The 15,719-nt window shown below is 43.6% G+C and overlaps 1 protein-coding gene across 1 annotated transcript in view; it reads left to right on the top strand.

Annotated features, from left to right (window-relative positions):
* LOC121479799 (contactin-associated protein-like 3) overlaps nucleotides 1–15,719 on the top strand; it is a 188,343-nt gene that overhangs the window by 28,594 nt on the left and 144,030 nt on the right. Inside the window, exons 2-3 of the mRNA XM_041735601.1 lie at nucleotides 440–550; nucleotides 13,905–14,098. Coding sequence (XP_041591535.1) covers nucleotides 440–550; nucleotides 13,905–14,098 — 305 coding nt within the window. The remainder of the gene's footprint in view (nucleotides 1–439; nucleotides 551–13,904; nucleotides 14,099–15,719) is intronic.

Here is a 15,719-nt window from a genome sequence, read left to right as displayed (position 1 = left end):
TCACCACTCATTACTCTATTTCATGGCATCTTGCTATTATCTGTGCTCTTGAGGTTATTTCAGTGTCTTGGATCTGTAGGCTGGAAATACTGTCTAATGGTGTGAACATGTGTGAGTCTCTTTTCAGTCCCATGCTTGGTGATATCACACTGATAGCTTGTAATTGGCCACGATGGGAGTAGGTACACCATAGAAGATGGCAAATGCTACCAGTCAGGGCTTTTATTTTTTTTAAGAGCCTGTTGTTAGCATTTACTAACACACCTCTGACCAAGACTGATGGTTGCCACAGGTTCTAGCATTTTCTTAGCCTGTTAACTAAAAAGGGAGGGAAAGAAGGAAGGAGAGGAGGAAGAGGAGGAAGGAAGTAGGAAGGGAGGGGGAGAAGAAGACAAGCCTTGAGCAGGGAGTTAACCGGAACTTGGTATTTTCTGCACAGATAATTGTGATGCTGCGCTGGCATCCACCTTGCCGCGAGAAGCCTTCAGCAGCTCTTCGGAACTGTCCAGCAGCCACGGCCCGGGCTTTGCAAGTCTTAATCGCAGAGATGGTGAGTCCGATACCATATTGTTCTTGATCCATCATGATTCTTTCTCAGGGAGAATAATTATCACTCTTGCTTAATATTCATTCTTACGGCTCACAAAGTAATTATATTGCAGTTTAATGAAAATGAAGAAGCAGTTCAACATTTTATTGTTTCTTCCCTTCCTTCTTCTTTAATCTTTTTTGTTTGTTTTGACATCTCCCTTCCCTGTTGATGGACAGCAAATGATCATCAATGAGATTCAAATCAGAAGGAGATTATTAGACGCTCTAGATTATTTCCTAATTTATCACCCCTTTTTAGCTTTAGGGCGCCCTATGGATGAGTGACTAGTCAAGAATAGGTATCATGAGTAGCTAAACCAACAAATGGATGAGCCAATGTCACGGGTGCTGAGGGACACCCAACAAGTCACTGGCATCCGTGAGATGGGAAGCTGCCTTAGGAGAGTGATGGGGAAACAGCTCCATCCCAGGAGCTGGCCTGGGAGGAGCCCGAGGGAAGGCATCTGTTAAAAATAGATTCCCTTTGTATGTGTAGGAAGGGCGATAATGGATTACTTTTTGAAGAGATATTTACTCATTCTTGCTCCTTGAATGTCATTGACTCAGTTATTTTTTCTTTTGCACAAATAATAGTTCAACGGATTGAATAAGCTAATACATACAAACTCAAATGTTTTACTATCTTTTTAAAGGGATAGGTTAACTTTTCTTGGCGAATTATTAATTCAGAAAGTGAAATTTTAACTATTTATTTATTTTTAAAGATTTTATTTATTTATTCATGAGAGACACAGAGATAGAGAGAGGCAGAGACACAGGCAGAGGGAGAAGCAGGCTCCCTGCAGGGAGCCCAATGCAGGACTCGATCCCAGGATCCCGGGATCACTCCCTGAGCCAAAGGCAGATGCTCAACCACTGAGACACCGAGGTGCCCCAGAAAGTGAAATTTTAAATTAACTGTGTCCCTTGTAAATGTAAAACTTGAAGCTAGGACTATGGAATTGAGCATTTCCTCCCTTTATCTGGTATTTCTAAGATCATAGTTTAAGTATAGCTTGAATTTTATTGTATCCTTAAAAATCAAATGCAGGAACTCTGCAAGTGACCAAATAGACTGGTAGGGCACATTAAGGACACAGTGAAGGATTTTGGCAAGTTTAGAGGAGAGAGCATACCCACTGATGACCACCTTCATGGTCCTTTAGGAAGAAGCAGCATTTCTGGCCAGATAATTTACTCCTCCAGATATTTATGAAGCATCAGGCATGATAACTTTCAGTTCTCCAATGAAAATATCTTCTCATTGAAGCCAGATTTCCATTAATAATTAAATGATCAAATTTACTATTTTTGGTCTGGTGGTTACTCTAATACCAGCTTAACATCTAAACTTTCCAGTGGTTGCCCAAAGACTATAAAACCTAAATAAGCACCATACTTAATTAGTTTAAAGAATCCCGAGGGGCCTGTGTATTGTGTTTCCGATTTGCATATACAGAATATCTTTATGATTCAGGCCTCCCGTCCTGTCAGTGCGGTGGCACTGGGAAGTTTATAAGCATTTGGAGAGAAAATCCCGATGTTTAAGATGAATTTATTTCCATTACATTTAATTAAAAAATTAATAACTTAGAATATGATAAGCAGCCATTATAAAATGGTAAGTATAAAACCTATTTGCTATGTTCAGATCACTCTCTTTGCAAATTTAAATTAATTTTTTTAAAAGCGTGGCAATCAACTGATGAGGTTTTTCTTTTCTTACGGTTGTTGTTACTCTGATTGTATACAATCCCCATTTCACGAAATATTCCTTCATTTTACCATCTGATTTCATACCCATTGCTAAAGCTAGATTCATCTAGCACAGTTTATTGATATTCCTTCTGGAGGATTATCTATGTATATTTTCTTTTAAAAGCCAGCATATCAGATTAGCCAGCATATCCTTACCAGCTGGAGAACAGATTAGCTCACTTCAGTTGAGGATATTATGATGTAAAACGTGGATTGTGTAAAATATGGACGATTATAATAATGACAACGATGATTCTTCATATATAGTACTTTTGGCTTTTTTGAAAATTCTGTGCATGATCTGGTGATGGAAATCATGTTAGACTACTTGTTATATGATTAGAATTTCCTTGGTGTATGTTACGGTACTTGGAGGTTTTATTTTTGTGTATTTGTTATTTATTTTATATTTAAAGATTTATTTATTTACTTGAGAGAAGGAGGGAGGGAGAGAGAGAGAGAGAGAGAGAGAGGGAGCGAGCCATGTAAGGGCAGAGGGAGAGAGAGAGAATCTCAAGCAAATTCCCCACTGAGCAAGGAGCCTGATGCTTGATCTCAAAACCTGGGAGATCAAGGACCTGAGCCAAAATCAGGAGTCGGGCACTTAACCCACTGACACACCCAGGAGCTCCATGGTACTTGGAAGTATTAAAAAAGAGGGTCTGTTTTACCTCCCTATTTTCTTATTTTTCCCAGGAGTCTTTGAGTTTTCAAATGTTTTTCTGAAAAATTAGAAATATCTGAAATATCATGGCTTCTGCTAGGGATTTTATGTGGAGCTGATCACTGCATTTACTTGATGCATGGGGTCGTAAGACTAGGCGGGACATTATTTTGTTTTATTTTATTTTATATTATTATTATTAAGGATTTTACTTATTTACTTATTTTAGAGAGAAAAAATGCATGTTGTGGAGGGGGAAGGGAGGGTAGAAGGACAAGCAGACTCGATCCTGAACTTGGAGCCTGACTTAAGGCTTGATCTCACGACCCCAAGATCAGTACCCAAGTGGAGATCAAGAGTCAGACACTTAACTGACTGAGCCACCCAGGCATCCCATAATTTTAGATTGGAATCTATCTATCTATCTATCTATCTATCTATCTATCTATCTATCATCTATCTATCAGCCAAAGGGGAGAGGTGGGTCCATGAGATTCAGGAAACCATGACTCCTGTGTAACCATGTGTTTTTCAGTGTTTTGTGTGAGTCCCCTAATGGAAGTGCTATTACTGTGGAGATAATACTTAGCATCATCACTCAATATAAGACTAAGAGCTCCTGAAGTTTATTTTTGGAATCTCTATTCTGGTTCCTCTAAAGTTTCTGTAATGATGTCCAAAGTTGGGTTCTCGATAATACATTAAACAAAATGCCCACGTTGATGTAATACATACTACTTTTTTATACAAAGGAACATAAATTGCTGCAAGTTAACATCCCCAAATGCCTGAATGTGTAATTTTTCTAAACTGATAGATTTTAAGAAGTAAATCATAGACAAATACATTTATTCATGTACCTGCTCCAGAAAATTGATGCCATTAGATAAAAATGCAAAGTCCTTGAAAATTGGGCTTGATTGTTCATATTGGCTGATTTTGTTTCCATCAATATTAAATTGAGTATTTCCTAAAATTGCAAGTTACCTAATATTTCTTAGGCAAAATCCAGATTGCTGAAATCTGACCTTATAAATAAGAACATGCTTGACTTCATATTTTTCTTCTCAAATGTCTTCTAAAGAGTCTTCATACTCCAAGTTTATCCAGGTGAAAGTTCATTAACAAAACCAACAATCTCCTCCTCCCCGGGGGAAGCATCTGAGTGGCTTAGCCTGTGAGGCATTTGCCTTCAGTTCAGGTCATGATCCTGGAGTCCTCAGATCAAGCCCCGTATGGGCTCCCTTGCTCCATGGAGTGCCTGCTTCTCCCTCTCTCTCTCCACCTGCTGGTCCCCATGCTTGTGCTCTCTCTCTCTCTCAAATAAATAAATAAAATCTTAAACAAGCTGGCTTAGTAGCACTGCAGAGACTGTGTTCCAGTTCTGGACACCGTGCTCTCCCCAACCATCTGATCTGTAAGCGCAGTCATGGTCGTGAGGTGCGTGGCCTTGCCAGAAGATATTTGAAATTGACTCAGGAAGACACATACACATGGTCTTCCTCGTTTATCTCCCCAGAATGCTTGCATGAACACTTAACTTCCAGAGGGTGGGCCTGCTCTGTTCCTGACTCAGGTGCTGAAAATCATGGCTTTTAATGCAGCAAGTCACCTCACTGGTGGCAGTGCAATGAGGCTGCATGAAATTTAACTTTATCAAAAAATGACATTTCAGAATGCTACATTGGTTATTGCACACAGAAAGTAGACGGGGACAAATTGAGCTGACTAGATGTTTTCTTTTCTCTTCGTATTTTCCACCTTTCCCGTATTGAAACATTGAGCACGCAGAGCACAGATTGTGTTACCTGTGGATGGAGCCAGGACAGATTTTGTCTGATGATGCCGATACAATTAATGGCTGAGTATTTAATTTAATTTAATTTTTTTAAAGATTTTATTCATGAGAGACAGAGAGAGAGAGAGAGAGGCAGAGACAAAGGCAGAGGGAGAAGCAGGCTCCACACAGGGAGCCCGACGCAGGACTCGTTCCCAGGACTCCAGGATCACACCCTGGGCTGAAGGCAGGTGCCAAACCGCTGAGCCACCCAGGGATCCCCAATGGCTGAGTATTTTAGAAACTACTCTCAGCATTAAGATATTTTTTCCTTAATAGTGAAGTACAGTTATAATACAAGTCTATACTAGAGGTTTTAGCAAGATAAATAAGTAAAGAAAAAATGATTAGATTAGGAAAAATGCTTAGATATGGCTATTGGATACCAGTTTCTTATAACATTGAACACTGATTATTTGAACTCTGCAATATCCCAAATAGGGCATGATGAAAAATTCACTGGTTTTTAACAAAGAAATGTTTTTAAAAATTGAAAGAGTAAATAATTTAAATATCTAAAATTTTGTCAACAGCTGACATACATCAGAACATTGCATCAAAAATGTTTGATGCAAATCTTATAATAGTAAAGTTTTCTGTTATATTTTTTTCATGAAATTGCAGTTCCTATAAATTCCCATCTTTTATTCACAGGCCAGGAGGCTAATGGAGCTGGCCAGCATTCCCAGTTAATAGAATGAGCAATTTAAGTTGCAATAAAGGGTCTTGAACACCAGATTTTTATAAAGGCATATGGATGTACTGGGAAGGTTTTGCCTCTGGACATCAGATTCTGAATTCTGTTTATCTGGCTTCCTTAAAAGTTTTTAGACTTATTAGGGTTAATGCACAGTCTTTGTAAACCACCATTTATTTTTCTTTCTTCCCTTTCCTTCCAAATGACTTTGTAGATACTGGGTAGAGGGGGCAGACCAAGCATAATAGCATCAGTGTAAAATATGCCCATGTACTAAAGCACAGAGCACTGTCTTGGTAGCCATGGAGTTTTATTAAATCACAGCTTGTCTAAAATGCAAGGTGAAAATGAAATAAAATAAGATAAAAAATAATAAAATAAAATAAAATGAAATAAAATGCAAGATGGTGGCATGTGGGAAGAGAAGCCCCAAACACCAGGGTGTGTGCAGACATCACACAGACCACACACATAACTGCTCTGATCCTCCCCATAGCCCTCCACAAGCTCTGGACTCTCCAGGTTCCTACCATAGAGCCTGAGGTACTAGATGAGACAATCCAGAATAAACCCAGTGTTTTCAGAGTTGCCGGAGACCTTCATGGAGGCAGTGTTGGGGGCCGGTTTCTCTTCCAAGCAGCCCAAGTTATAGAATTACCCCAGGGGAAGACAATTCTCCCTCTCTTCGAGATCAGTAGTCTTTTTTTGGGTAGGAGAATGTCTCCTGGAGATGCTCCGATTTCTCTGTGTGTTTCCTGCTCTTTTCAAGACCGTTTGGGTTTGCAGGCTGGGCTCATGCCCTCATGGAGCTGGATGGTGGGTGGGACTCCTCCTGCTGTTTGCTGAGGGAGTTTGTTGGCTCTTAACACTAGGGGTTAGTTGGCACACACTCCCGAAGCCTGTGGTGGTTTTACTTTACTGGTGCTTTTTTGGCAAGGCCACCACTTGCTAGGTCACCTGCCCCTTGAGGGATAGGTCTCATGTCACTTCCTGTCTCCCTGAAATCTGACCATGAGTCTTACCTGGTTTTGAGCCTGAGCAATCAGGCCACAGTCTTCCTTTACAAGTTTAATCTGTTCTTGCCAAGTTGACCTTCCGTTCAGATCCAGTTGGATTCTCATTTAGCTTCTGTATCTGCTTTGGATGGCCAGTGGTGGATTCTGGGTCACCATGCCAAGGGGAAAAGAGCAATGGACGTCTTGTCCTGGCAACTCGGCCCAGAAGTAACCTGTCAAGTCCACTCACAGCTTGTTGGCCTGAGCCAGTCACGTAGCTTCACCCAACTGCAAGGGGGCTGGGAGTGCTGTCCTCCACGTTCCTGGAAGGGAGAAAGCAGGCAAGATTTGGCAAGGATGTCCTGACTGCACAGCCCCTACAAGCTGGTCTCCCAGAGTTCCAACGGAAGCCACACCAGAGCCTGACCTCTGCTTTTCACTGATTACTCTCACCTTTCTTATGCCCTGGGGCTTCATTCCCCATCAAGGTGTCTGACTGACCCTGCTGTCACCCTTACTCATCTTCTGCTTCATCTCCTTCCAAGTCCCCAGGGTCCCCGCCTGCTCTTCCAGAACCAAGTCCTCGCACATTGTGATTCCCATTTCCTGAGTTGCCCTTCGCCCTCCTGGCTTCTCTGGGGCTCAGAGGCATCATGATCACCAGCTACCAGGATTTTCTGGAGAAAAGGAGCAAAAAACATAGTTTAGCTTTTCAGAATTATTTCATTGTCTATACTCTGCATGTTAAGTGCCTCGTGGCGGCCACAGTTTTGCCATGAAATTTCCATTTCTCCAAGAGTCAGTCATGCTGTGACATACTTGGCAACTGCCCTCATGGGATTTGGGAGCCCTTCTAAGGGCCATCACGTTCTTAAATAGTTGTCTAGCAAATTCTAGTCTGTTCCTTTTCAAAATGATTCACTTTTTATATCACTCATAATACACAGAGAGGTTCATAGAAGTTATGCATTTAACAGTATGTACCTTTGACACATATCAGGATGGCTTTGTTCACTTTTTAATAAGTGTCATTCCTGTAGACATGTATTTTGTCCCATCCTCCCTGCCCCCTGTACTACTTGCAGGGTTTTCCATCCAGCCACATTCAATTGCATTGCCCCTTCTAGGGATTTCTTTCTTTCTTTCTTTTTTTTTTTCTGCCCAGGACCCCTGGCTAAAGATGCACCAGCTAAGGTGACCCTCATTTCTGCCAAAGTGGTAAGGTCCTGTTAGCAATCTTTCGTGAGGCACCTGGCATCCCTAATGGTGCATAGGTTGGGTGTCCTGATCTACATGTTTAACTTGTGCCCCAGGAAGACCATAGCCAGTGACCAAAGCTGCTGGGACCTGCCCGTAGGCCCTGTGGGCAGCTGCCTTACTGCCTTGAACATGGATGGAGACCTGCCTGGACTAGGGGCTGCCTGTGAGATGGTGATCCAGGGCTCACTGTTCTCTCTTTCCTGTGATCCTTGCAACTCGACTCTTGTTGCCCTGTTTCCTCTAAGGGAATCACGTGGAGAAGGCTTTGCTCTGACACAGTCAAGTACTATCCTTCGAAGGCCCCCGCCCGAAGTGCTTCTTGTCAGCAGCACCCACGCTTGCTTCGTGACGCTCAGGCCTCATCCTTTTTGCATTCATTAAGACACTCTATTTTGTAGAGCAGGTAATCTGTGCATGACTCTTTTCATCGGAGCACTCACAGTGAGCTTACGGATTGTTATGAATTAAGCTCTACGGCAGCCTTAAAGAAAATGCAAGGTTGAGCCTCAATGGAATTCTTTTCCAGAGGCGTTTGGCTGACTGAGCAGTCACAAATGGGGGGATCGTTTAGTTGTCTTGGTTTTATTTCCGAGCATCTCCCCCTTGCACTTCCTGACACAATCCTCCACCATGTTTAATTTTTTTAAAAAAAGGACATGGGAGAGCAGCAGTGGGGTGTCCATGGGAAGTGGGGGAGGGGGACGGTGAGGACCGTGGCGGCCCAGCCTCCCCCAGTTCTGCAGCTGTGCAGCTTGGCCTGAGGATGCTCGGATACCCTGTCTGTTCTGCAAACTCAGGGGGCTATGAAAGTGATGCTTTCATAGAACGAGGACACATCCCAGAGCTGCCCTCCTTGGGAACGTGGAGATTTCACGGGACAGGAATAAGCTCAGCCACACAGTCTATGCAGTCATAAATGAGGGGTTTACTGCTTGTTCGGATTGTGATAGGCTTGCGGGGCAAGTCTTGTTCTGCTTCTAAGGTGAGAAATGAGCGCATCGTCTTATCCACGCTGTCCACACAGAACTTCAAACGGGAGCTGAAGAGTCTCAGATTGACTCCGATCTGTGCGATTCTCTACTATCTGTTCCCTTAAAACTCGGTCAGGAATACATGTACGAACAGCAAAGCAGAACACACAGTGTTGACAGATTTTTGCTTGTTTTATGCAGAAATAGCTGCAGTAATGAATGCTCGGTGCCAAAGGGTGTAGAAAGTCATCCCTGGGGAGGCTGTAGACAGCTTCGGGGAGCATTTGCACACCTGAGTGCTTCCAGGATGTTTCCTTTTCCTCAGTATCGCTGGCATTTAATACAAATCTCAGATTGGCTGGTGTGCACAATTTTTATTTACCTTTTGAATTGTCTGTTTACAAAGCCATTTTAAAATGGCTTGCACATAGAAATCTGGTTTACAACTAGGCAGCTGCGTCTGACTTTGGCCTTCTGGATGCACTTTTTGGGAAATGTCCCATTCTCCCTGGCTCAGGCTGCTGGCACAGTGAAGGAGGCCCAGCGGGAAGGGAATCAGAGCCCAGGTAGGGAGGCCCAGAGGCAGGCTCTCTGGACCTGCTCCAGCATGATAGCCAGAAATGCTACCTGTAGATAGCTGGAATCGCTTCCTAGGGAATCAGAGCTGCAGCAAAATGCTTCATCCCCTCAGCAGCATTGACAGGGTTATGACACAGCCTTCAGCGTGTCGAGCCCAAGGATCCAGGAGTGGGGAGGTCAGGGGGCATCCACGGAGACCGTCTGCCTGCCGACCCCTCTTTCCTGGGGACACCTGTCATCTCCTGGGGTAAGTAGGAATGAGCTCTTGCCTCTCTCCTGCTCTTCCTTCTCATGCTGGGCCCTGCCTGGAACTTGGGATAAAGCACCTGTGGATTGAGAAGTGTGTAATGAGGAAAGAGGACACATGTAGCTGGCTGAGATCCCATTTGAGACAATGGAGTAATGATCCTTAATGGTAGTGGTGATGGTGGGGCCGGGGGGGACTTCCCTTGACAACAGTTGCAACTTAGCCATTTATCTGCTTGGCATACAGACGCCCTGAAGTTGGGTGGGTCTGTTCACTTCACGTTAACCCACTTGACTTTTGCTCTCATGGTCATCTTTTTTTTTTTTAAATTCAAATTCAAGTTAGTTAACATATAGTGTATCATTAGTGACAGAGACAGAATTCAGTGATACATCAGTTGCATAACACCCAGTGCTCATGACCTCATGTGCCCTCTTAATGCCCATCCCCAAAGTGACCCCATTCCCTCAAGCCCTCCCCTCCAGCCACCCTCAGTTTGTTTCCTATAACAAAGAGTCTCTTATGGTTTGTTGCTCTCATACTTGTTGAGGCTGGAAGAAGGCATACGCATTGGCTTTTCTGCCCTGGGCAATGTTCTTCTCTGCGTAAAGCCAATGGTTTATAAGGGCGCATGCCCTGTGATCACCGGGAGCCGTGGTCACTGTCATCGTGATCAGTGGACAGAGTAATTAAGGCCCCGCTGAGAGTTTCCTAGTCAACCTTTCTTGTCTCTGAGGAACTGACCCTGCCTGTATCTGAGCCAACCAGGGATGGGGGAAGCAGTCACACAGGAATAACTAGACACAGACGCCTTCCCACGGATCAATATAAAATACAGTGTGGTGAGTGGTAAGGAAACACTACTGAATAGCTGATAAACCACAGGGAGATGTTCTGAGGCAGGGTAGAGAATGACAGGGGGCCAAGCTTTCATAAAACATCCTCACAGGAACCTGAAATGATTGTGTTGTTCTCATCTACAGAGCAGAGACTGTAAGGCCAATCCCGCTTGCTGGGTGTGCAGGGCGGGGGTGGGGGGGTGGGGGTTGGGGTCACATGTGGGACCTTGGGCAAGGTCTTTAGCACATGATGCATGCACAACCAGGTTTGTCTTTCTTCATGTTCTTACCTTTATCTGATATGAAGTGGCCGGCAAGACACCATTCAGTAATAAGGTGACCGGGAAAGCTCGATGGCCATGCTGTGGCCCCTTGTTCACCTGGAAGCCTCGGCAGTGATACCTGTTACATCTGTGACTGTCTTTCAGCACTTGGCAACCGATGGGAGGATAGGGGGAACACTGGGTGCTTAATGCATCTTCCTGCCGAATCCTCCTTACAGCATGAGCACACACCTAGCACGCCTTCCCTGGGAGTAAGAAGGATGCTTTGTGTTGGGCGACCTCACACGGGCACTGCAACCTTGTTCTGTGCAAGCAGGGCCCTCTGGCTAGGCTTTCCTTTGTACACGCTGTGATGCTTTATTCAGGAAGGGGCAGAGGTGGGAGGGAGGTGGGTGGTGATGGGAAAACACAGTCCACGTTGACACCCAATGGCCCCCATTGGCATCCAGTGGCCCCCAGCAGCCCCCAGCGGCCCCTGGTGGCCCTCATCGGCACCCAGTTTCCCCCATCAGCACCCAGTGGCTTCCATCAACACCCAGCAGCCTCCATTGGCACCCAGTGGCCCCCATGAGTGCCCAGTGGCCTCCATCAGCACCCAGCAGTGATCTGGGGGTTCCCAGGGTCCATGTTATCCTGCCAAAGCCAATTGCCCCCTGGCCTTTGTGGTTCTGAAATTCCACCCCTTTATCAGAATACCCAGTTAATCGAATTGCTTAATTTGCATATCAGTAGTCCATGGTCACCACAGGTAAAGAACAGGAGATGCTCAGGGGCCATTGCCTACAGGTATTGAGGGCTGGTTGACAGATAAGTAGCTGCACCTGTGTGAGAGCTGGTCCCAGGCGACAAGCTGGAGATATCATGACATGTTTACTGAATTGTGCTTCTCCACAAGGGTGATGCCATGCTACTATTTCCATGAGAGATGAAAATTGCCGGGGAAAGACGGTGAAATGTAAGAAGAGGTATCATCAGTACCCTCTCTAGGACTTTACTACCAACTAGGATGAGCCAAAATAATACAGGGCGTTTATGTACTTTCTTGAAGATTTAAACCGATCTATATAAACTTTCAAATGTGGACTCTCCACAATATGACAATCAGTGGAATGCCATCGCCTAATTTTTAAGTTTATTTTTGTGAGGATCATAAAATCGCACCTAGTCATAGAGTAAGTAATGTTCCTTTGGACCGTTAGCTAGCTCTCAGCTTAGAAATGGGCACTGAGGGGGACACTTGACAGGATGAGCACTGGGTGTTATTCTGTATGTTGGTAAATTGAACACCAATAAAAATTAATTTATTAAAAAAAAAAGAATCCAGAAGGACTTCCATTTATTGTCCAGCAGTGGGACCCTCGGACCAAACAGTAAAACTAATCTTGTCATTAGAGACAAGGAAAGACTGCGAAACTGTCAAAGGCTGGAGGACACAGAGGAGACACAGTGTCTCCACCAGATCCTGATGCGGAGAAACGGAGTTAGTGGGAAACACTGGAAAAGTCAAAATAAAGTTTGTCATTTCATTAGTCTCTGAGCCTTGATAAAAGTACTGTGGTGATGTCAGATATTAGCTTTGGTGGACCCTGGGTAAAAAGTAGACAGGAATCTCCTATGCTATATTTGCAGCTCTTCTGTCAATTGGAAGTTATTTCAGAATAAAAAATTTAAAAATGCGTTCCAGAACAACCAAAACTGCAGTGTACTCAAGGATTCTGCGTCAGAGGAAAAGGCATTGTGCTTATGGCACATTAACAGGAGAATTTGGAATACTTCAACAAAGATTCACTGTGGGAAATCTGGGTAGAAAGAAATTAGAAAGGCTCTGGGTTCTAAAGAACTTGTAACTTTAGACTTTACGAAAGGTGGTACATGGGCAAGTTGTGCTGCTAAAGGAGGACGTGGTGAAGAAACGTACATGCCTGCCTCCTGTTGATGCCTCTGTGCCCTGATGCAAATGCCCCTCATCCCCTCCCCTCCGAGCTGCCCTGTGACCCTGTCACACCCCTCCTGACACACACTCAGCCCTACTGGCTTTAGCAAACCAAGTGTGGATGTCAGCGAGAGCTCCTAACAGGAAGATGGTAAGTGTTGTCTGATGCTTTAGGCCTCATTATGAAAACATCGAGGTAGGTGCCAGCACAGTGAGGGGAATTTTTTTTTTTAAACCGCCTTTGTCATATTAGGGATTATTTATGTGACTCGTGTTTTCTAGACATGGATAATTAGCAAAATATCAATTCCAGAATGTGTATCAAGCTTATTTTTCCCGTTTTTTATTGCTTATTAATTTAAAATCAGAAAATTCAACATGAGAGCTAAATCCAAATCCAAAACTCATGTTTCTGTTAAGCTGGAAGAATGAAATATATCAACAAGACATCCTTGGGTTGCTCTAACTTTTCTGTTTCTCATCTATTTCTCTATGGACAAAACAAAGCATCCATCGTGATTTCTGCTCCATAGCTATTGTCTCGAATACCTGAAAATGTCCTTGTTATTCACTCGCTCTGGATTCTCCCTTAGACTCCCTGCTGCCTCTCAGAGGTGTCTCTCCCTGTGCAGAAAAACCTTCACCTCTGCCCCTGACATACTGCATTTCAAATCGTTCTTTGAAATGTGTTTCTCGCATGAATCTGTAAGCATATCGAGTGTAGGGCTGTGCCATCCATCACCACCTTTCTCATCTCAGCATTCAGTACTGTACTTCCTCAGATTCGGGTTTGAGAATTAAGTTTTTCTAGTTCTACCATGGTCTGAATGTTTTCCTTTAGATCAGCCAAGAATAAGTCCCACGTAAAGGCCAGTAAAGACACTAGCTTCAATCATGGATGCAGCGGCATGGTGTTTGCTTGTTCACCTGCTGCGTTAGGCACTTTCACTTAGTGGGTCCCCTGGACATTAGAGAGTCAGGGGTTATGAGCTCAAAACCAAGGCAATTAACAATTAATTAATGTAGGAGTCATCTATTTACCTACTCTGTGGTTTGAATGCATGTGTGTGTGTATGTGTGTGTGTGTGTGTGTGTGTGTGTGTGTAATTATGAGGGGGTTAAATGTTCCAGGATTTGAAACTCTGATTTTCATCTGTTTTATGTGTGTTCCCATTCTTACAGAGCCATATAGATCTTAAAGGTTTCTTTCTCTTTACCATGTTTCTCCTGTTTCTGTTTTCATTACAAGGGGCTGGTGGCTGGTCTCCACTTGTGTCAGATCAATACCAGTGGCTGCAGATTGACCTTGGGGAGAGAATGGAGGTCACGGCTGTGGCCACCCAGGGGGGATACGGGAGCTCCGACTGGGTTACCAGCTACATCCTCATGTTCAGCGATGGCGGGAGGAATTGGAAGCAGTATCGGCATGAAGAAAGCATCTCGGTACGTTCCTTCGGTGGAAGCAGTCTGTCAGAGCATGAATTACGCCAATTACTACGTGTTGCTGCAAATCTGTCAGATCAAGTCTAGAAATGGAGCCTCCTAAATTACTTGAAAATGTTTTCAAGGGAATGTAAGACACATGTGGCATTTTAAAGTCTGCTGCCCATGTATAATTTATGAAATAAGTAAAACAATTTTGTAATGTAGTGAAATATGGAAAATGTCTTCCCATTATTCCTTAACATGGTGTGAAATCTACAGACTAAAGTCACATGCCACCTACTCTATTTGTTTTTTGTTTTGTTTTGTTTTGCTTTGTTCCATAATCCAGGAGCTGGTATTGCCTTGGTGTTGTTCAATTAAGTAAACTCATTCTTCAGAGTCCTCTGATTAAGTGAGATTTCTGAAGGACTCCAAACATTTAAAAATACATGTAATGAGAGTCTCCCCGTGGACAACGTGTTGAGGGACGCAGGTCTGGCTCCGATGGAAACGTGGGTGCTGGTGTGGCCCCTTCTAATTCATGGGAGGTAGATCTCCAGGATTCTTTGGAACTGTAACTAGTTTACATTATTTTACACCAGTGGCGTAGTTTCTACTTCTGATTACGTACCCGTGCTTCTTTTAGGAGAATTATATTTTGCTTGCCTGACTTTTCATATATTAAAATGTGTGAAATTTATTACATAGTTAGCATTTTGAGTCTTCAAACTGTAGTCTGCCCAGAACGAGGAGCTCTGAAAGTAGAGTGTGGTGAACATCTGCAGCATTTGCACGTGGCTGGTGGGGCAATGGATGGAGGGGTGCGGCCTGCAGATTTCTCAGGTGGAGAAGGAATTACTTTTTCTTTTTTTTCTCTTCTTTTATAAGATATTTGTTTGTTTATTTATTTATTTATTTGAGAGAGAGAGAGAGAGAGAGAACAAGCAGAGGAGCAGCAGAAGGAGAGGGAGAAGCAGACTCCCTGCTGAGCAGGGAGCCTGACACGGGGCTGGCTCCCAGGACCCCAGGATCATGACTTGAGCCTAAGCCAGAGGCTTAACCTACTGAGCAACCCAGATGCTCCCACTTTTTTTCTTCTTATTTAAAGTATCCTTGGGGTGCCTGGGTGACCCAATTGGCTGAGCTCCTGACTCTTGATTTTGGCTCAGGTCATGATCTCAGGATCCTGGGATCGAGCCCTGCATTGGGCTCCATATTCAGCAGGGAGTCTGCTTTAGATTCTCTCCCTCTGTGCCCACTCCCCCCTCTCATGAATAAATAAATCTTTAAAAAAAATACCCTTTAGATGGTTGCCAGGTACTGGGGGAAGGGAGGAATGAGAATTACTATTTAATGGGGACAGAGTTTCAATTTAGAAGATGAATAAGTTCTGGAGATGCATGGGGGTGGTGGTTGCACAACAGTGTGAGTGTTAACGCCATAGAACTGCACACTTAAAAGTGACTAAAGTGGTAAATTTTATATTATGATGATTTACCCACAATAAAAAATATAGTTTGGCTTCTATTTAATTTAGGCTAAGGACATCATGTAACTCTTAAAAATTTTTCTTGTCACAGTAAGAAAAAAAGTATCAGGGAGTAAGCTGTTACTTGTTATCATGTGGCTTATCTATAAC

Source organism: Vulpes lagopus, chromosome 2, assembly GCF_018345385.1.
Source record: "Vulpes lagopus strain Blue_001 chromosome 2, ASM1834538v1, whole genome shotgun sequence".
NCBI lineage: Eukaryota > Metazoa > Chordata > Mammalia > Carnivora > Canidae > Vulpes > Vulpes lagopus.
This window is presented reverse-complemented; position numbering and strand designations above follow the sequence as displayed.